The 22,787-nt window shown below is 48.4% G+C and overlaps 1 protein-coding gene across 1 annotated transcript; it reads right to left on the bottom strand.

Annotated features, from left to right (window-relative positions):
- Positions 1-6,136: 6,136 nt before the first annotated feature.
- LOC112116733 (bone morphogenetic protein 2-like) lies at positions 6,137-12,692 on the bottom strand. The gene is made up of 5 exons (XM_024214407.1): positions 12,383-12,692; positions 11,971-12,113; positions 11,426-11,548; positions 8,457-8,655; positions 6,137-6,543 (listed from the first exon to the last, which is right to left on the bottom strand). The coding sequence occupies exons 1-5, from the start codon at positions 12,690-12,692 to the stop codon at positions 6,137-6,139; spliced, it is 1,182 nt and encodes a 393-aa protein (XP_024070175.1).
- Between the last annotated feature and the right edge of the window lie 10,095 nt (positions 12,693-22,787).

The raw sequence follows: 22,787 nt of genomic DNA, 5'->3' as shown, positions 1-22,787 counted from the left end.
TGTGACAGCTGGGTATCAGTGCAGACACAGGTGTGAATAGGGTGTGATGGCTTGGCTTCAGGGCAGATGTGGGTGTGAATGGGGTGGGACAACTGGACATCCGTGCAGACCTGGATGTGACAACTGGACATCTGTGCAGACCCACATGTGAACAGGGTGTGATAGCAGGACATCAGGGCAGATGTGGGTGTGAACAGGATGTGATGGCTGGACGATGCAGAACTGTAGGATCCACCCTGTGCAGAACTTGTGGGGAAGCATCAGAAGTGGGACAGGTAACCAGGGCAGAGGACCCCCAAGGAGACACCCCACTAACTGATCCAGGCCTGAAAACCTAGAAACTCTTGTTTGTCTCTAGTGGACTCTGGACTGACTCATAGAATCTCAGGGTTGGAAGGGACCTCAGGAGGTCATCTAGTCCAACCCCCTGAAGAGACATCTGAGGAATTAGGCCTCAGGAGCCTTAACCTGGTGCACTGCCCTCCCCAGGGCCCAGCGAGGAACCATTATTGTTTTATATTAAATTGCAGCTATTGAAGCCATTGCACTGAGGGTATTTGCAGCTTCCCCTCTCTGCCAGCCCCAGGTAAAAACCTCTTCATTTAGCCCCTGTCGGAGTCATTGTAGGGCTCCCCAGAGTTAGTGCCCAGAGTGCTTAGTGTTTGAAGCGCCTGCCTCACCTGGTATATCTTGGAGGGCTGGTTTGCCACAGCCCTGCAGCTGTAATAATTTGTGGTGTTTAGATGCTGCATGTGATTATTAGAACTGGGAGCACTGGCTGTTGGGAGTCTCAAAGGACAGGAAGGAGGGGGGGAGGAGTTGAGGAGGCTGGGAGAGTTACAGAGGGTGCAGCTACAGCTTGGAGAAGAGACTTGCACTGTAAATAAAGTTCTGTTGAAGTTTGTTAATACCTTGCCTGGTTGATACAACATAATTACATCAGTTCCCCCACAACTGCCCCCCCCCCACCCCTGACAGGTTCGGTGCAGGGATTTGGGTAGCTTACAGTGCAGGGGAACCCCGGGAGCAATGTAATCCACCTACCAAACACCCAGCCAGCAGGGAAATGGCCAGGGAAGGCAGTTTGCACAAATATTCCATTACACCGGAATGGCAGCACTACCGCGTGGCTGCACATTCCACGAGCAAACGGCGCTCTGCCCCAGAACGTGCGCAGGGAGTCGAGACACGTTGGAGCCGCCATTAACTGAAGGTCTGAGCTGGAATATTGATGTTAAGAACCTTCACTGGTTGTTGCCGTGCATTTAAACGCCGTGTATTATCCACTCTCCTGCTCTTGGAGTGTATTTTGCATCCCTGAAAGGAGCCTGCGGCTGGCTTAGCACATGGTGTTCCTGCTTGTGCAGAGCAGGCATCTGAATAAATGGACACGGCCCAGCCCCCAGGCTGTGCTCCTAGTCAGCACAGATTTACCCAGTGTTGTTTTGCCATCAAATCCGACTCTAGGTAGGAATTCAGGGATTAGCAGGTGAGGGGGGAGGGTTGTGTCCCCAGGCTAAGCAGCTGCTATTTTTGAAACGGTGTTTGAAAGAGGATTGAGACTGACTTAGCCTTGCTCACTGCCAGTGCCAGGAGACAACGTGTCAGGATCCCTCCCATGCCGGGGACCGAGTGTGACTGAGGGGTGTCACATCAGGAGCTGAAGGGTTTTTGCAACATGATGAGCCCGAAGGAGGTGAAGGAGCCCATAAGTCCCACCTAGTGGGTTATCAAGCTAGGGTTCAAAAAAGAACTAGATAAATTCACGGAGGATAGGTCCATCCATGGCTATTAGCCACAATGGGCAGGGGTGGTGTCCATAGCCTCTGTTTGCCAGAAGCTGGGAATGGGCAACAGGCGATGGATCACTTGATGATTCCCTGTTCTGACCGACTGGCTAAGCAGCAATTCTGCAGAAAAGGACCTGGGGATTACAGTGATGGGCTGCACTAGTGGGAACATTGCCAGCAGATCAAGGGAAGTGATTATTCCCCTCTATTCGACACTGGTGAGGCCACATTTGGAATATTGCTTCCAGTTTTGGACCCCCACTACAGAAAGGATGTGGACAAATTGGAGAGAGTCCGGCGGAGGGCAATGAAAATGATCAGGGGGCTGGGGCACATGACTTACGAGGAGAGGCTGAGGGAACTGGGATTGTTTAGTCTGCAGAAGAGAAGAATGAGGGGGGATTTGATAGCTGCTTTCAACTACCTGAAGGGGGGATCCAAAGAGGATGGAGCTCGGCTGTTCTCAGTGGTGGCAGATGACAGAACAAGGAGCAATGGTCTCAAGCTGCAGTGGGGGAGGTCTAGGTTGGTGTAGAGGAGCAGACTCACCCCTGCGGCGCCTCCAGCTGGTTACTTCCGGGAATTAGCCCTTCCAGCATCCTGGAGCACCCTCTGTAGGCCAGTGTCCCTCCCTGGACCCCAGTGACCTTTTACCTGGGGTGCTGCCCCCTGGCACTACCCCCACAGTTCTGGGTCTCCCCCTCCCAGGGGAACCCCCACCCACTACCCCCACTTTGCCTCAGTCTTGGCTACTGCCCAGTCTCCATCTAGCCCCATTCACTGGGGCAGATTGCAGTGTCAGCCACTCATCACAGGCAAAGGGGTTTTGGACCTGCTGCCTTGGCCTACCCCTGGGCTACCCTCTGCAACCCCCAGTACCCCTTGGCCTAATACTAGGCCGCAGCCTGGGGCTTTCCAGGCTGGAGCTACCCAGCTTGTCCCCAGCCCTGCTTCACTCAGGTACTCTGTCTCTAGCTCCCTGCAGCCAGGCCCATCTCCCTCTACAGCTAGAGAGAGACTACTCCCTGTGGCTTCCCTGGCCTTCTTATAAGGCCCAGTTGCTTGGTTTGGGGCATGGCCCCAGCTGCAGCCATTTCCCCCAATCAGCCAGGGTTTTGCTCCCTTTCACAGCCCCAGCCCTCTGCAGGGCTTTTCCAACCCCTTCAGGGCTGGAGTGGGTGTTCATCCTGCTACAGTTGGATATTAGGAAAAACTATTTCACTAGGAGGGTGGTGAAGCACTGGAATGGGTTACCTAGGGAGGTGGTGGAATCTCCTTCCTTAGAGGTTTTTAAGGCCCGGCTTGACAAAGCCCTGGCTGGGATGATTTAGTTGGGAATTGGTCCTGCTTTGAGCAGGGGGTTGGACTAGATGACCTCCTGAGGTCTCTTCCAACCCTAATCTTCTATGATTCTGTGATTCTATGTTCATTCCCTCTGGGACACCTGGCATTGGCCACTGTCGGAAGACAGGATACTGGGCTGGATGGACCTTTGGTCTGACCCAGTATGGCCGTTCTTATGCTCTTATGAGTGCCCAGCACCACCCTCTCCTGGGCATCTGCCCACAGTCAGTGCCAGATTTGCGGGGTCCCCAAATCTCAGCAACACTGTGACCCTGTGTGCCAGATTACAATGCCACTCACTCTAATTTGACCCAGCTGCTTCCCTGTCGTGACAGAGGGGCTGCCGAGCCAAACCTGAGCGGTGCTGCGACCCTGTGGTCACCTAGGGCCCAGTGATGGGTTAATCCAGTCTGCACTCAGCCCCTCACTCCCAAATGAACCCAAGTTCTTCCTCCCACTGAGCATCCGCCCCAGCCCTCACCCTGACCCAGCCAGAGGATTGGTTAAGCTCTTCATTCACAGGGTATATCCAGCCTCCTGCCTCTCCCTCAGCCCCTGTGAGAGGCTTTTATCAGCCAGCCCTGACCCCTCCTCGTGTTATCTCTGGGTAGCTGCTGCCTCTCATTGCTTAACAGTGGCTCTGAACCTTTCCAGACTCCTGTACCCCTTTCAGGAGTCGGATTTGTCCCTTGTACCCCCAAGTTTTACCTCACTTAATAACTACTTGCTTACAAAATCAGACATAAAAATACAAGTGTCACAGTTGCACTAATACGTTCTCATTTTTACCATCTAATTATAAAATAAATCAATTGGAATATAAATATTGTACTTACATTTCAGTTCATAGAGCAGCATAAACAATTTTTCGTTTGTACTGACTTTGCTCTTGCTTTTTATGTATCCTGCTGTAAAACTAGGCAAATCTCTGGATGAGTTGATGTACCCCCTGGAAGATCTCTGCGTACCCCCAGGGGTACGTGTACCCCTGGTTGAGAACCACTGGCTGAGAACAAGAGCAGCTCAGCAGAGCGGTCCAGGAGGAGGCAGAACTGGTGGGGCCCAGAGGGAGCTAAAAGCAGCATTGAATCCACAGCCAGTTTTCCCAATAACACTGGTGCTGTTTCCCTTTCACAGGCGTTGGCTTCTTACCATTTTTTTTCACACATTTTTTTATGTTGATTTTTTTTGTTGAAAACATGATTGAAAATTTCCATTTTCGGCAGGTTGCGGGTAAACGACATGGCTCCATAACCATTTCCAGAGCCTTTTTGCTAAAACCATTGTATGAAAAGTTCCATGGAAAGTTGAAGTACTTGGGAAAAAATTTCAGTTTTGCCAAAAGACTATTTTAGAACAAGAAATCTCTGCACTTCAAAGATGTGTGCAGAGAGCTTCTCTGTGTGTGTTTTAAAAGCTCTCGTGGGGGGCGGGGGGCAGTCCTGCTGCCACTGGAGTCAGTGACAAAACTCCTATTAACTGATGGGGGCGATTGGGGCCCAACTGCGTGTGATTGTGCAGCACCTGAACACACGGTGGTGAGGGCACATTATAAACAACTGGACTTTCCTCAGTAGCAGGGGGTTCAGCCATTACAACAGTGTTTGCCTACACCTCCTCTCCTTCATAGGTCCCAAAACTGCACCCCACTGCCTGGGGTCAGGCTGAAAAGCCATCTCTGAAGCCTCAGCATGCGGCTTAAGGAAAGGAAGATGCCAAGATCATTTGATTGTGAAACTCTCTCAGAAACCTGGAGTCAGAGACTGACCACGAGGACTTAACCTGCAGACCAGATTAGCCTCAATCCCCCACCCGCTGCAAGCACCAGCCTCAAATCAGGATCCTAATCTTACATTAAACGGCCCTTAGCAGCTGCAGTTTCTGAGAAGAAGTGAACTGTCTCAGGGGCAGAGGGAAGCAGCCACATCTTCCTGTCTTCTGGGGCTGTTTGCTACTTTGGGAACCCCACCGTTTGGGGACTTTTAGGGGTACACGTTATGACTACTTGCTCGTCGTGTTAATCTCTTGTGCTGCACTGAGAGACAGGCGAGAAGCCAGCAGGGGGGGAGGTAGAGAAAGCTGCCCCCTAATGGCTGGGAGATGGAACTTGCTCACCCCGGGGACCCTGCTAGTGTGTGACATTTCAGCTGGGATGAGGAGTAACAGCAGGCCCGGGGGTAGGCTGAGCCCACCAGGTCATTCCATACAGGGCACCTCACAGCATCAGAGCCGCTGTTGGCCTGGACCACGTGACCTGGAGAAGAATGGCTCTGTATCCCAGACCTAGACCCCATGAACAGCCACCAGGCTACTGCAGCCTTGCCAAAGGAAACCCCACTCCGAGAACTCCTGTCCTATGTTTAATAGTTACTCTGAATTCATTTTACAGGTTGCATAAGGCAGAAATGTACAGACATTTACAGGCACACTGTACAGGAGTTTTCCATCATATATTAGTGCTTTTGCTATATACATATCGTACAGCCTGCAAGGAGGCCTTTCCATGGACAACACTTCCCAACGGGTCTCTCCACCACACTCTGTGGGACTGGAACCAGGAGTGGACCTGGGAAATTCAAGTCACTCAGTTTTATTTTAAATGCACCCAGTCCACAGCTTTTGAAATGGTACCTAGGCTTTAGCCATGTGACAAAGGCCATAACAGTTCGAGGGGACCAGGGGCACACAAAGGCATCTCAGGCTTAGGCTGCTTGTCTTTAATCAAAGCATTTCCCAGGTGCTTTAGGCAAGTTAGGTGCCGTTTTGATGTAATTGCCCCACTGAGCCAAGTGGTGGCAGCTGGAGATGTGGATTTCTTGCAGGACAGAGATTCTTGAAAGTGTGGTGAAAAATGCAGGTACCTCTGGCCTGCTGACCCGAGTGGGCAGCATAGCTTAGGCTCACGCTGGTGAGTGGCTCTGGGAGGGTTGGTTCCTGGGAGCAGGAGGGAGGGAGGTTCCTTGTTGCCCTGACCCATTCCTGCTCTTCCTATGGGACAGGCATCAGTGGCAGCCACAGCTCCCAGCCACCATGTCATCGTATTGTTTAAGGACAACATTCTCATCATCATCAAAGTAGAGGAGGTTGATGGAGAAAAGTTTGTCTGGGACACAGCAGGGGCTGCTGACGCCCTGGCTCAGTTTGAGGGCGTTGATGATGGACTGCACTGTGGCGTGGTTCGTTGGTCTCATGTTCTCGCCCAGGGGGAAGGGACAGGATCCTTTACAGTGATACGCATTGTAGCTTTTCGGGGAGATGATCCATCCTGACCAGCCAATTTCCTCAAAGTCCACGGAGAGGAGTTGTCTCTGGCATGGCAGGAACTGATCCACCGAGCGGGCGTTCCGCGCCCCGCTCACTTCTGGTGCCAGCGGTGCAGCCGGGAGGTCTGGAGTCTGAGGGCTCAAATCTGGGGGGGGGGGAAGTAACAAGATCAGAATAGCGTCTTTATTGATCAGACAAACCTGAAGTGAGACTGAAAGCAAGGTAGCAAGTGTGAACCACTCCCTTCCTGCACCCATCTAGTCACTCAGCCCTCTTCTCAAAAATCCCAGTGTCAGTCTGAATCATTGAGCACTTTGGGACTGATTCTTCTCTCACTCACATAGGTTTAAATCAGGAGGGACACCACTCGATCCATGGAGCGACAATGGATAGAGAAGAGACACAGGGCCATCATGGAGCTGACATAGCATGAGAGAAAGGAATGTGTCCTAGCCTAGTTCTCTAAAGAGTTTGTTCTGCTGCAGCTCCCTTCAGTGAAGAAAGAAACTGCAAACCCTTCATGGTCCACTGTTTGCCATGGAGCTCTCGGGAGCCAGGAGCACAGGCTTTGCTTTACCAGAACAGAGCACTGGTCCGTCCAGGATCCCGGCTCTAACTGTGGGCAATACCTTGAGGCAGCCATCCCTGTAATGCACCTGGCTAATTCCACGGGGCTCTGTGTAAGGAGGAGGGATCTGATCCTTTTGGTGACCGGCTGATAGCCTGAGCCATGACATTTCATTAGCCCATCCCAGCACAATTACAAGTGTTATTATCCAACAGCAGGAAATTCCACTGCTTGATCGCTGCCACAAGCTGGAGGGAAGCAGCATTTCTTTTCGTTTGTGTTAAATTTGCAGGCACTAATTTAACAGTGATGCCCCTCCCCCATTCCTCTTTCATGGGACAGCATAAAAACAAGGGGTTTTTAATACTTTATGCTTTGCCACTTCCACCTGAGGCTCCCACAGTGCTTTTCAGGGGCAGGCTGGGGAGCGATTGTTATGCCCATTTCACAGAAGGGGAAGCTGCACAGGACAGAGAATTACAGTCCAGTTCTGCTCTGAGAGGACTCTACCCAAATGGCTCAGGGGAGGGGGGAGGAGGGAGTCTGCCTCTGACTCCATGTTGAATCTCCTCAGATTCCACATAAAATGATCCCAGCTGCCAAACTCGCCCTGGATGAGAGTCCCACTGGCCTCTTGATACGTTTATGGAGGGGGTGGGATGATGGGATAGTCTAATTTTGGCAATTAATTGATCTTTGATTATTAGCAGGTAAATATGCCCAATGGTCTGTGAGGGGATGTTAGATGGGGTGGGATCTGAGTTACTACAGAGAATTCTTTCCTGGGTGCTGGCTGGTGAGTCTTGCCCACATGCTCAGGGTTTAACTGATCGCCATATTTGGGGTCGGGAAGGAATTTTCCTCCAGGGAAGATTGGCAGAGGCCCTGGGGGGTTTTCAGCTTCCTCAGCAGCATGGGGCATGGGTCACGTGCTGGAGGATTCTCTGCACCTTGAGGTCTTTAAACCACGATTTGAGGACTTCAGTAACTCAGGCATAGGTTAGGGGTTTGTTACAGGAGTGGGTGGGTGAGATTCTGTGGCCTGCATTGTGCAGGAGGTCAGACTAGGTGATCATAATGGTCCCTTCTGACCTTAAAGTCTATGAGTCTCCCTGGCTCCTGCATCGCACCCGTGATAAACCAGAGCAAGTGTAGCTGGAACGTAGCTGGTGAGCCATGGAGCATGGAAGAGTCCAGCCCCCCTCCCACAGCTGGCCTGGGCTCCGCACGGGTTAGAAGAGTTCAAAGCAGTGACCCTTAGTTTAGTCAGCAGGGCCCAGATCCTCAAGGGTATTTAGGCACCTAACTCCCGCTGGATGGAAGTTAGGTACTTAAATACCTTTGCAGATCTGGGCCCCAGCAACCATGACTTGGAATGGTGAGTGAGGAAGTGACGGCAGCCCCTTTGCAGAGAAGAGCTGCACTTTATTCCCTGATTATTTCATCGACTCTGTGCCCTTCCCCGCGGAGCGTGGGTGGGTTCGCCTGACCTGGGAGGCTGCTGATGGGCAGAGCAGCTCCTCGTCTCCCATCATCAGTGAACAGAACCAGCATGGGCTTCTTGCTTTCATGGTGATCTCTTCCTGATGCAAATCGCACCGTGCTGGGATCCACCGGAGCACTCCCCAAGCCGCGGACAGTCACCAGCAGGCCGTGGTTACTGCTGTCCTCTTCCATCCAGTCACGAACCTGCAAAACCACACAACGGTCAGCATGGCAGTAGCGCCTGTGAAGGGACAGGACCCAGCCCCCAGGAAGGCACCGTGAGGTACAGACAGGAGATACTGGGTACCGACGCGTCTTCCAAACCACTGAGGACATCTCAGTCCTCAGATTGTGTCAATCCAAACCCCCACAGCCTCTCCAGTGAAAGGGGCAATAAAAGAATGCCACTGCCAGCCCTGCCTGGTGACGGCTAACACACAGACCAGCAGTGGGGAGTGAGGCTTACCAGCCCCACTATTCCCCTGTCCTGGGGTTGAATCCTGCATGCAACCAAGGGGTACGAGCAGCACACATGTCCCTCCCCTCGCCTGTGCTGAGCCCTGCAGTCAGAGAGGAGATGAACTGAGCTTCCCTGAGAACAACTCCGCTTGGGTCTGATCCCAGGTGGGAGCCGGAGCTCCCCAAACACCCCGGCCTGCGGCAAGGCTTACCCTGTGCTATTTATGTGCAGCTCTCAGTGGGCCCAGAGCTCACCCTTTATTCTAGAATCCTGTGACTGTCCCTCTGAAACAAACAGCCACAAGTGTGGTAGCCCTGGCAGCTCCAGTCAGGGATCAGGGCCCCATTGTGCAAGGTGCTGTACACACGTGATAAAGACCATCCTTACTGCAAAGAACTCAGTCTAAGGCCCTGATTCCGCTGCTGGCAGCATGCAGGACACCCCTGCTTTCAGTGGCCCTCTGCATGGACACAGGGATGAGTTGCGCACTGTCAGTTGCAGGCCTAGGACCAAAGCAATCTACTGTGGAAAGTTAGTCTGCTGTGCCTCTCACCACAGTACGTAAGCTCTTTAGCCACTTAGGAAAGCAGGGCTCTGCCTGACCCCCTCCGGTATATTGGATAGTGTTCTCCTCTCTGCCCCGCCCACTTGGCTTTCACTGAAGAGTCACAGGTCTCTCATTGTGTAATGCCCTGGACTGGGAATCTGCTTTGGAAATACGACCTGTTAAAAGCTCTGTGGGGCAGGGACTGTCTCTTTCTGCGTACTTGTGCAGTTCCTAACACAATGTGGCCATTAGGAGCTACTGTAACACAAATAAATAATGGGTAACTGTTTATATTAAGGTTCCCCTTCTAAATAGTTTACATAATTTATGATTTATACATGCTTAATACATGTTTTAATAAATGGTTAAGCTATGGTTATAGAGTGTGGCAAGCCAATAGGTTGCTTATAGTAACCTGCAACACCTACTGCTGTGCTCATACTACTCATATTCATTATCTGTTAAATGGAACATTCCTATAGAATGTGATCATAATGATGAAATTAAGAGATGTTAAACCCCAGCCCTTGCATCTCATCATTAGCCCTGCCCTCCAGCTATGGCTAAAGGTTGCTCTTATAAGCAAATGGACACATCACCTATCAAACCCTTACAGAGGAAGACAAATAAATATAAGACTGCCACATCTCCTTGGTGCCTTTTCTCTCCCAATTAGTTCTTACATTAGTTACTATTTCTAGAAGATATCTTCTTGTTTCATAATAAACATGGATCTATACAACTGTTTGGTGATATTTAGCAGATTTTTTTTACAATGGTTCATATTAAAAATATGTACATTGCTCTTGGTATCACCCCACAAATGTAGACACTGCGCCAGAAGTCTCCCTGCAAATATACACATGGTGCCACGTGTCTCTCCCGAAATATACACCCTCTACGCTACACATATGCAGTGTACCAGACATCACCACACCTCCCAAAAATCAGCAGCATCAATAGAAAGTTTGGTTCTATTCTGAAAAGTGACTGTGAAAAAAATTGGCATGGTGGGCTCAGTGATTAGTGTCTCTCTGATTTCAAATCAAGACTGCCCCATTTCCAAGGGAAAAGATGTTTGTTCCTGATTGCCACCAGCCCTGCAAACTCAGCCGAGGATCAGTCCTGGTGGGTTCTTTCTGGCTCCTGGATCATCCCTTGGGAGCCTGACCCAAATGGTGGATTATGGGTGTGGTTTAGGTAACATTGAACTGTGCACCTCAGAGTAAAGAACTTACAGCAGGAATTTAGTTAACAATTCTGCGGCTCCTGCACAAGGCAGACTGGAGCTCAGCTCACTCTTTCTCAGGCACCAACAGGAATGACAAGAACTGGTTTTGATCTGACAAGGCAGCTGCTCAGACTAAAGAAGCTGGTGTGTTTTTACATCATCACTTTCCTGATCATAACTTCACTTCAAACTAAATTGTAGCAGAAAGCCAGACTTCTCTGTCCCTTTCTCAGGCTGTGAAGATTATAGCCACTGCCCTGACATCTGTACTGTAACATCTGGGCTGTCCATACCCACAGCTGTGTTACTCAAGACGTTTTAACAGTTCTAGAGGAGCCATTTCAATACGGTTCAAAAGCAGTTCTGTAAATAAGATTTAAACCCGGCTGGCCTGGCTAGCACAGCCTCAGTGAAAACCCCTGCGAGTCACCTCTATTGATTCAAGAGCACAGGTTTGTGAAATGGCTGGATCTGCTGTCAAGGCTGCAGTGTCAAAGGAGGTGGGCTAGCAGACTCAGCCAACTTTTTCAAATGGTGGCACAGAAAAGCCTTTGACAGACATCCCCTCCCCCCTCAGCAGCTGCCCCTCTAGGCTGAAGCAGCTGGAGGCCAAGGAAGGGCATTGGGAGCTCCTTTGGTTTAAAAGGGCTGGGGATGGCAGTTTCCTGACAGAAGGGACAGGAAGCTTTCATTCTTCCTCTCTGTACACATTTGAATTTAGGCTGAAGACACTTACAGCTTGTGTGATGCCAAACACCTCCCAGCCAGAGCCCTGCAAAGCGATAAGTCTGGCTGCCAGCAGCTTCTTCCCTTCAAAGGAATCCAGTTTGTTCTTGTCCAGGACTTGATAGACACTCACCTGGGGATTGTGAATACAAGGTAGTTAGCACCAGGTGCCACTGGAAGAGGAAAATCTCATTGAAAGTCTATGTTTTAAAGGAGAAGAGATGGGGGAAAGTCAAACTAGCCTAGTGAGAAACCTCTGTAGTCTGAGGCCTGGTCTACCCATAAAAATTGCACCAATTTTTTATAAACCGATTTACTTAAATTGGTGCAACTTATTGTGTGGACACTGAAATTGATTTAAAAGTGGTTTATATTGATTTAGCTTAAGTCAGTAAGGATCCAACTTTGGTGAGGTCAGCGCACAAACCAGGAGCCAAATCCCACTCTCAGTAAATGTACAGGAGTCACTCCAGATTCATAGTAGTGTCCCTGAGAGCAGAACATGGCCCATGCACTTTCAAAGCAGAGACACATGCACTTCTCATCTCTCCTTACCTGGCAAAAGTGATGTCTCTTGTAGAAAGGCCCCTCAGTCACCTTAGTCCGCAGTCTGAAGAGATGCAGCTCTGCTGTCAGGATCCTCTCGTTCTTAGCCACACTCGATAGGATGAACAGGAAATGCATCTCATCACTGTGAGCTGGACCAAAGGGTCAGATTAGAAACTTTGGTGACCCCAGTTTCAGCCAAACTAAAAAGGAACATCACATGGGCACATTCTAAACACTCTACTCTGATGCCGCACATCCTCTGGGGGGATGTGCTTCATCAGTGCATATGGGATACTGCTTACTCCAGGCCTCCCCTTGGCGTCTAGGATCCAAACAAGCACCAAGAGCCCTGGAAAACTACACACAAACTCTAGCAGATCAGACCATTAGAGCAACCGAAGCCACCAAGAGTTCTTACTTTTATCCAAGAAGCTGCGGACAGTGTTTCCCTCCAAGATGTCAGGGTCTTTGGTGATGCCATCAGCTCCTGCTACCGTGTTGTACAGGTCCACCATGTACTGGGGAGGCTGCTTGATATGGTGGGGAGAGCGGGGAGGGTCTTCTATGCCAAATACTTCCAAAAGCCTTCTAAGAGCCTCCGTTCTCCTGTCTTCTGAATCCTCCTCTGGAAGGACACTGGGGGGTCTGGGATTGCAGCTTTGCAGCCTGGCAAGAAGCAGCAGCAACAGTAGTCTCAGCATGGCTGTCCTCTTCCAGTCCCCCTGCATAACTCCCACTCCCTATCCAGCAGCACATTTATAACAGTGGGGAGAGATGGAATTAAGTCAAATATGCAAATGAGCCATCAGGAAGGGTAAAGAGAGCTAATTGCAGTGCTAACAAGGTGCGAAACTGGGCTACTGAACGCCTTTCAGCAATTAGCCCAGTACACAAGCTGTATGGAGCAGGAAGCCCACTTGTGTACTCTTGTTCTTTGAGAGCAGAATGTGGAGGGAAGGGAGCAGGCAGGAAGGAGCACCTGCACTGCTCTCTGTAGTAAACATCCATGTCCATTGTAGTAAGGCACTGGCTGAGCGGAGTTTGCTCTCCATAGGAGACTAACTGCCTTCTAATGATGGCATTAATGGGGCAAACAGGAGGACCTTTGTGCTCAGGAATTGAACAGCTCTGAACAAAGAGTGGAGGAAAGGGTAGAACGGCCTCTGCCCCTCATGTAGTAGAGGTAAGAAATGCACCTGACAGATAAGCAACCACTGTCCAGAGGGATGAGAGATCAAGGCCAAGAGACGTTTTCTAGTGCAATGTCCAAGAAAGATACTTCAAACCATGCATAACATGGGGACGGGAGGAGGAAAGAGAGGGCAGAGACAGCAGACTGCCACTAGTCTGAAAACAAATACCTGGACCTCGGGAGAAGTGCCATAGACCAGCCACCTTCAACCACCACCATTATAACCACCTGGGTGTCTAGATCTGTTCTGAGCAGGGTTAGACACTCAGATGGTTAAAACACAGCTTAATACTGTAGACACAGCCCCATACTGAATGGACAGAGCGGCTCAAACCCTGTTCCCTGCTGTGAAAACATCTCCTGGACATATGATTGTTGCACTGAACTACCTCCTAACAGCAAGTCAGTGCTCAGTTGGGACTAGTGGGTCAGGTATTGCTGTGGGACAGCTCTGTCACTACCCTGCTGAGAAGGCACTTGCCCTCCGTTTCTCTTCCTACCCTTTGTCTGTCATGTCCATTTATAATGTATATTCTTTAGGGTGGAGACTGTGTCACCACGTGTCTGGACAGTGCCTACCATGGCAGGCTTCAGGTGCTACCGCAATACACATGATAAATAAGAACTGTTTGCCAGGCTAGTGAAGTTGATTGATTTGATTTGCGAGATACATCTCAGGCATGCCAGGATGAAAAGCCAAGAGAAGCATGAGAGCAACCCCAGACTGTGCTCATGAGCTCTTGGCCTTAATGTGGGCCCTTCCCAGCCAAATCTTCCACCATCCATAGCCACAAATGGGAAAAATCCCACACACCCAGGAGAAGCTGCCTCAGTGACACAGACACTGAGAGGGACAGAGCAGGCAAGGCCCTCCTGGGTGGGGGACAGACATTCCTGATATGGGGGGAGTGAGGGGACGGGTTCAGCCAGCCCTGTCACAGGGGTGGGTGGAGGGAGTGCGGGGGCTCAGCTATTCCTATCATGGGGTGTGTGAGCAGGGGGGCTCAGCCATTCCTGTCACAAGTGGGGTGGGGGAGAAGGAAGCAATTCCTGTTGCAAGGGGTTAGGGGGGAGGGGGTCTTAGCCATTCCTGTCCCGGGTGTGGGGTGGTGGTCAACCATTCCTATCAAGGGGTGGGGTGGAAATGGGGCTTAGCCATTCCTGTCACAGGGATGGGGGGGAAGGGGTCTGCCATTCCTGTCACAGGGGTGTGGGGGGGTCAGCCATTCCTGTCTCAGGGATGGGGGAGAGGGGTCTGTCATTCCTGTCACAGGGGTGTGTGTGTGGGGCGAGATGATAAACACCAGTTACTTTCCAATTGCTAATAAATGTTCTGAAGGGAAGGTGGCTGGAGGGAAGGCATGGTCCCTGTGCCCCATATACCTGTCGTCCTGCAGGGGAGGAAAGGACCAGGGGCAGAGACAAGCAGAGGCTATTGTTATCTAGTTCATTTAGGCTGAAGGGCCAAATTTTTGGATGACAAACCAATTTTCAAGGACAGAGTTTGGGTCACAAATTGCATGGTAGCAGACGACAATATTCTGGATTTGAAGAGGAGGTTGATACTCACAGGCACCAGAGAGTAGTTTATTTTGATGGGACAGTTACTGTTTTTGGGAAGCAGTTTCTTTGGGTGAGCATAGCTCATTAAGTCTGGGAACAAATAGGCGGCAGGGGGCATATGATATTTATATCATCAGAAAGCCCTTGCTAAGAAATAGAATATGTTACCAAAATATAAAGAGTGATTAGACTTTCTTTCTGATGCTACAGAGTAGTTGCCATCTAGTAAGTGACAGTTAGCAGTGCACACACACACTTTCAATACCATTTAACTAAGGCCTTGGCTACACTGGCGCTGTACAGCGCTGCAACTTGCTGCGCTCAGGGGTGTGAAAACGCCCCCCCCCGAGCGCAGCGAGTGCACCGCTGTAAAGCGCCAGAGTCTGCAGCGCTGCACGCTCACTCGCAGCGCTGCAAGCTACTCCCCTCGGAGAGGTGGAGTACTTACAGCGCTGCCAGAGAGCTCTCGCAGCGCTGGCGGCGCGACCGCGGCAGCGCTGTGAATTCCCGAGTGTAGCCAAGACCTAAGGCTAAGTCTACACTAGGAAATTAGGTTGCTAAAAATCCACATCCCTGAGTGATGCAGTTAAACCAACCTAACCTCCAGTATAGACCGCGCTAGGTCAAGGGGAGCATTCTCCAGTCGGCATAGCTACCCGCTCTCGGAGAGGTGGCGTACCTATGCTGACAGGAGAAGCCCTCCTGTTGCCATAGGTAGTGTCTTTACTGAAGTGCTACAGCTGCAGTATTTTAAGTGTGGTGCTGCCCTTAAAAGAAAAGATTATTGAATTTCAAGCTCAAGTGCTAGGCTTATCTTTTCCATTAACTGCTGTTACATTATTTCTTTGTACTTCACAATTCAGGTGCCAGGCAACTGTCATCTTTCCCTCACTTTACTCATAAAGTGATCGAGAAAGTGCATAAAGCCATTTTAAACAGAGCAGTGAATAGCCCACATCTTCAACATGAAAGACTGTTATCCCCTTAGTCACACTGCTTTTCAGCAGACACCTGCTAAATCTCTGTTCTTGGGTGTTCATTCTGTAGTACATTCCTCTCCCAGATCCAGGAAGAGAAACCAGGACGCATGATTCTCAGCATTCTACTGTTGTCTAGAAAATATTTGTGCAACCCGTGTGTGCTCTCTGAACTAGCCGAGGTTTGTGATGAGGCTATGAAGATCATGCTGCTGACTAGTGTGGAATGGGGGAGCTTGGGGATACCCTTGACAGAATTTCTGTTTCCTGTTTAGTTAAGGCTATAGCTAAGGGTCTCTAGCCAACTGGATTTTGCATTTTCTAAAATGTACAAAAAAGTCAAATCAACCTGAAAAACTAGGAATTCGGCAGTATGAGAAAGGATTCACAAGGTCATGTCAGACAGAGCCAGGAACAGAAACTAGCTCCCTCATGTAGCCCAACCAATAATTAAGCTAAATGAATGTCCTTGTCTATGCGGTCTGTTCAGTGCGCCTACTCCTGCATATCCATCTCTGCTAAGCACAGTGAGACACGCAGATGAAGTTTCCTTGTAAATAGTTGCACACAAACACAGGTCTGTGCAGTGAATGAGGCAGGACGTTTGAAAGAAAAGATGATGAGCCTATGGTTGATACAGTGGACCACAGCAGAACTGGTTTCTCTCTCTAGCTTTGCACAGATTTCCTAGGTGCTCTTGGGTAAGACATTTACCACAGAATGTTTCCAGGTAGCTAGTAATTTTGGCCTTAATCTCGCTGGACCTCAGTTCTCAGTGTATAATGGGGATAATACTCCTGCCCTGCCTCCCAGAAGAGCTGTGTAGAATTGTGTAGTGAGAAGGAAGAGGCACTGGAGAGATGGGGGTTGGGCAGAAGTTGGGCTGGGGAGGGGGCCTGGACCTCTGCTGTTCAGGGAGGGAGTAGAAAATGGGGTGCCTAGGTAAAGCAGGCTGGAGAGCCAGGAGACGAAGCCAGAGACTCTCTCCTGTGGTTTGTGTAGTGACCCAACCACCACCTTAGGTGCTGTAGGAAACACAGAGGGTCCATGCCCACCCCTCCAGCCATTGGGTCACTTCTTGTCAACTTTTGTGATTTTACTGTGAGTCTCACCATTTGTGGTGTTTTTTCTTAAATCCCCAGTTTCTGGAGTCATGGGATTATGTCAAAATCTCAGTTTCTTTCTTCTTACTTTTTTTTAATGTAAGTTTCTAATCCTTGTGGTTAAAATTTTGAAAATATGCCCCGAGCATAACCTAAAGGCTCAGAAACCAGAAGATTAAGAGGGAAACTCCTCACTACCACATTTGAAATTAAAAAAACACTCATGATTTTTAGGCCAATCTCATGTATTTTTGGACCTGAGTCAAAATTTTTGAACACTTGAGGTTGGCAATACTGGGAGACTCACCATCCCTCAAGAACATCAGAACGGCCAGACTGGGTCAGACCAAAGGTCCATCCAGCCCAGTCTCCTGCCTGCCGACAGTGGCCAATGCCAGGTGCCCCAGAGGGAATGAACAGAACAGAACTGAGCCTTAGGACCAGAGGTCGCTCTAGCTATAAACGAACTAGGCAGCTGTCTAGGATGGCAGTGATGGCCTGGCCACTCCTGATGAAGGGGTGGTAGAACCAAATTTGAGTGGCTTTGTGATCCTGTGTGTTGGGACCAAATATGCCAACCTAGGCCTATGAGGAAGGGGGAGGCACACTGAAGTTTTGCCTAGGCTGGCAGATTGTCTTGAGCAGCCTCTGTTTAGGAGGCTCATAATGACCCAAGCCAAAGAGGCTATTTTGGCTTGTTTAGGGCAGACCTGTGCCTCAGGAGTCTTTTAAAGCTCTTGGGGCATCCCACATTCCCCATCATCCATTCTCTGGTGGTGGGGATGCTCTGTGGGGGCCTTTGGGGGTATACCACAGTTATATTGAGGGCATATTTGGGCATGTTGCAGGGCCATGGGTCAGTGCTGTGCTCTGTGTAAGGGTTTTGGTTTTAAATTGACAACAGTGACTATGCTCCAGGTGTTTCTGAAGCCACAATGTTACCCCAGTTCACTACATTCCCATCTCTGAGACGTGCATTGTTCACCATTGTCTCCTTAGCACTGTACCCCGGGTGAGATCAGGGGGATGTCTGAGGACAGGCGTGGGGAGAATGTTGTAACATACATTTCAGTAGTAGTGATTAGGCTCTTTCCTTTGACGAGATGGTGGCTCTCACAGGAGCTGTTGTGCAGGCCGGGATCTCTGGCAGGGTTCTCTCTGCAGCACTAGTATCAGGGATGAGTCAAGCTCCCTGAGACTCATGTCTAACATTGTCTATAAAGACCTGCTGTCCCAGCCATGCAGATGAGTAAACCCACTCTGGGTTAGAGACAACGGCCGGATCCAAAAGTTATCTAGGCACCCAATTCCCATTGAAATCTCCTCCTCTCACCCCATATCCCTGAAGAGAATGTCAGTATGAGAAGGAACAACAAAGCACAGATTGACGAAAAACAGAACATGTACAATTAAGGGGCTGTTTCACACATGACACAACCATGTATCCTTAACTCAGCTCCATAGGGAGGGCAATAGCAAGTGGGAACATCTCAGTACCTTGCCTCTCCCTCACAGCCAATGCCATTTTCTCTGTGCCAACACAACTCCACGTCAGGACGACTCCCCTCAGTGTAGCCTGGGCAGCAGCAACAATATAGGGATCACGCTGGACATACTGAACTACCCTGTCCTCCTTGTTTCCAGCTGCACAGTCTCAATTAAAGAGGTTAATTATGTTTTAGAGGATTCCCTGTTATTAGGTTCCTGTGTTTTAGGCAAATATTCCCCATTCCTAAAAGAACAATCCAGCAAGGAGCTGCCATCTCACGGGGTGTGTGTGTGTGTGTGTCATTCTGTGTGTGTGAAACAGCCCCTTAGTGGGGCATTTCCTGGTCTTTATACAAACCAGTGGTGTGGCCTCATCTGGAATACTGTGTGCAATACCGGACACCTCGAGTCAAAGAGGGTTTAGTAGAGCTAGAGGGGATTCAGAGAAGAGCGACAAGAATGATCAAGGGGCAGAAAAAACTCTCATAAGAACGTCAGAACGGCCATACTAAGTCAGACAAAAGATCCATCAAGCCCAGTATCCTGTCCTCTGATAGTGGCCAATGCCAGGTGCCCCAAAGAGAATGAACAGACAGGTTATCATCAAGTGATCCATGCCCTGTCACCCAATCCCAGCTTCTGGCAAACAGAGCCTAGGGACACCATCCCTGCCCATCCTGGCTAATAGCCATTGATGGACCCATCTTCCATGAATATATCTAGCTCCCTTTTGAACCCTGTTATAGTATTGGCCTTCACAACACCCTCTGGTAAGGAGTTCCAGAGGTTGACTGTGCGTTGCGTGAAAAAATACTTTCTTGTGTTTGTTTTAAACCTGCTGCCTATTAATTTCATTTGGTGGCCCCTTGTTCTTGCATTATGAGAAGGAGTACATAATACTTCCTTATTTACTTTCTCTACACCACTCATGATTTTATAGACCTCTATCATATCCCCCCTTAGTCGCCTCTTTTCCAAGCTGAAAAGTCCCAATCTTATTAATCTCTCCTCATACGGAAGCCGTTCTATACCCCTAATCATTTTTTTTGTCCTTTTCTGAACCCTTTCCAATTCCAATATATCTTTTTTGAAATGGGGCGACCACATCCGCATGCAGTATTCAAGATGTGGGCATACCATGGATTTATTTAGAGGCAATATATTTTTTGTCTTATTATCTATCCCTTTCTTAATGATTCCCAACATCTGTTCACTTTTTTGACTGCTGCTGAACATTGAGTGGATGTTTTCAGAGAACTATCCACAATGACTCCAACATCTCTTTCTTGAGTGGTAGCAGCTAATTTAGACCCCACCATTGTATATGTATAGTTGGGATTATGTTTTCCAATGTGCATTACTTTGCATTTATCAACATTAAATTTCATGTGCCATTTTGTTGCCCAGTCACCCAGTTTTGTGAGATCCTTTTGTAGCTCTTCGTAGTCTGCCTGGGACTTAACTATCTTGAGTAGTTTTGTATCATCTGCAAATTTTGCCACCTCACTGTTTACCCCTTTTTCCAGATCGATTATGAATATGTTAAATAGGACTGAGCCCAGTACAGATCCCTGGGGGACACCACTTTTTACCTCTCTCCATTCTGAAAACTGACCATTTATTCCTACCCTTTGTTTCCTATCTTTTAACCAGTTACGGATCCATGAGAGAACCTTCCCTCTTATCCCATGACTGCTTACTCCGCTTAAGAGCCTTCGGTGAGGGACCATGTCAAAGGCTTTCTGAAAATCTAAATACACTATATCCACTGGATCCCCCTTGTCCACATGCTTGTTGACCCCCTCAAAGAATTCTAGTAGATTGGTGAGGCATGATTTCCCTTTACAAAAACCATGTTAACTATTTCCCAACAATTTATGTTCATCTATGTGTCTGACAATTTTGTTCTTTACGATAGTTTCATATGAAAAGTTCTCATATGAAAAGCAATTGAAAAGATTGGGATTGTTACCTTAGAAGAGAAATGAATACGAGGGGACATAATAAAAATCTAAAAAATAATTACTTGTCTAGAAAATGTAGATCAGGAGCATCTGTTATCTCTGTCACATAGCACAAGAACAAGGAGAATTTCAATGAAATTAACACATGGGAAATTCAGAACTGATAAAAGGAAATGCTTTTTCACACAGTGTGTGATTAACTATGGAACTCATTGAAGCCAAGAATTTAACAAGATTCAAAGAAGCATTGGACGTTTATATGGATATCAAGAATATCCAGAGCTAACATAATTCATTATAACAACAATTTCCAGAAGGGGTATATAACCTTGTGCTTCAGGTTTTGAGCCAATCTCTAACTATTAGAGACCAAGTTGGGGCAGATTATCTCACATCTGCTACCAGGGGGTTCTTAGTTACACCTTCCTCTGAAGCATCTAGTGCTGGCCCCTGTCAGAGACAGGATACTGGACTAAATGGACCTCAGCTCTGATAGAGTCTGACAATCTTTATGTTCCTGCATTCCTTTGTAAGTTTGCACTTCATTTTTTCTTGTAACACTAGCGAGCATTGTCAGGGCTACGCATGAGGGCAGGGAGTTTTGTAAGTCTGAGTCCGAGGTTTTGAAGTGCCTTGTTCTGGAAGGGTCTGGGGGAAAGGTGGCACTGTGTGTGGAAGGACCTTAACCTTTCGTAAAAGTAATACATAATACATACAGCCATAATAAACCAAGGGCATTCTCTTCTGCCCTGGTCTGTGTCACCTTTTACCAGGAATTACAGCTTGGTTGTATGTGCACAAAGCAGCAATCGTCTTAGGACCAATGCATTAGCCAGAATCCTACAACACACAAATGATGCATCCCCCTGCTGTGTTAAAGGAAGCAGCGTCTTGCACTATGAGTGGCACATCAGCACACACACAATGAGGAGAAAGAATTAAGGAGAACAGCAATGAAATGATTCTGCCAAAACCACATGTTTAAGCCCCTGAGTAGAAGTTAGGGGACAGGCACAAAATGGGAATTACCAGATAGCATCCCCCTCTTCCCAACCTTGGGGCAGATGAAGATGGTGATGGAGGAGCACCATGCAGGAATGGCCGGTGAACCAAAACATTGAAACTCTCCTGGGTTGGTAAATTTTTGTGGCAGTTCTGAGAGGCTGACTTAGATTAATAGTATGGGTAGGAATTCAAAAGGCAAACATACATTGATACATTTGACCAAAATTGTCAGACCTGTGCCTAGAATTGGACTCCTAAATCTCTATGAAGGAACCTAAATGAAAGTGACCTGATTTTCACAGATATCATTGAATTCAGTGTCTTCCACACCTTTGAAAATCTGTCCACTTCCTAAGGCTTTAGGAGCCTAACTTTAGGTAGCCACTTTGGAAAAATTGGGGGCCTGGGGAAAAAGAATCCAAAGCCCAGATACTGAACAGGAGGGAGATGTGTGGGAGGCGTTAATGCAAAAAGAGACCAAAGTGTGATTATGGACAACAAATTATATAGGATTTTCATATAATCATAGAAATGTAAGGAAATGCGAGAGGTCATCAAGTCCAGCCCCCCGCACAGAGGCTGGACCAAGTAAACCTAGACCATCCCTGTCCAACCTGTTCTTAACAAATCTCCAATGATCCTCCTCAGAAGCCTATTCCAGAGCTTAACTACTCTTATAGTTAGAAAGTTTTTCCTAATATCTAACCTAAATCTCCCTTGCTGCAGATGAAGCCCATTACTTCTTGCCCTACCTTCAGTGGACACGAAGAATAATTGATCACAATCCTCTTTATAACAGCCCTTAGCATATTTGAAGACTGTTATCTGGTCTCCCCCAGTCTTCCTTTCTCAAAACTAAACAAGCCAATTTTTTAAAACCTTTTTTCATATATCAGGTTTTCTAAACATTTTGTCATGTTTGTAGCTCTCCTCTGGACTCTCTCCAGTTCGTCCACATCTTTCCTAATGTGTGGTGCCCAGAACTTGACCCAGTTCTCCAGCTGAGTACTCACTACTGTGCAGTGGGATAGGGAAAAACCTCTGTATGCAGCAGCAGCAACACACAAAATGTGACTATTTCCAGGGGTACGTGTTGCATTTTGGTTCATGACTAAGGCCCCACACCTGCAAGCACATATACTGTAACTTTACATATATGAGCAATTCCATTGACTTTAGTGGAGCTGCTCATATATATGCAAAGTAAAGCACATGCATAAGTGTTTGCAGGATCATGCCTTAATTTCTATTTTTATTTACTATGTGTGTTGTTTTAGCTCCTAAAGGCACCAATCAGAGATCAGGGCCCCATTGTGCTAGGTACTGAATACACATATAACTAAAAGATAGACTCTGCCCCAAACAATTTAAAATATGACTATACCTACCTAAATCACTAGGGAGGGAAGGGATAGCTCAGTGGTTTGAGCATTAGCCTGTATAAACCCAGGGTTATTAGTTCAATCCTTGAGGGGGCAGGGCCGGCTCTGGCTTTTTTGCCGCCCTAGGCAAAAAAGCCTCCGGCCGCCTC

Source organism: Terrapene carolina, unplaced genomic scaffold, assembly GCF_002925995.2.
Source record: "Terrapene carolina triunguis isolate 2854851 unplaced genomic scaffold, T_m_triunguis-2.0 Scaffold662, whole genome shotgun sequence".
Taxonomy (NCBI): domain Eukaryota; kingdom Metazoa; phylum Chordata; order Testudines; family Emydidae; genus Terrapene; species Terrapene triunguis.
Note: the sequence above shows the minus strand (reverse complement) of the source record. Positions and strands in the feature narration are given on the sequence as shown.

What these genes read in the sequence shown, in the direction of transcription:
- LOC112116733 (XM_024214407.1), bottom strand. Translation starts at nt 12,692, where the DNA reads ATGCAGGGGGACTGGAAGAGGACAGCCATGCTGAGACTACTGTTGCTG. An exon ending in AGAGACATCACTTTTGCCAG is followed by an intron (nt 11,549 to 11,970) that starts GTAAGGAGAGAT and finishes CACAATCCCCAG; the next exon opens with GTGAGTGTCTATCAAGTCCT. An exon ending in TGTTTGGCATCACACAAGCT is followed by an intron (nt 8,656 to 11,425) that starts GTAAGTGTCTTC and finishes GTGGTTTTGCAG; the next exon opens with GTTCGTGACTGGATGGAAGA.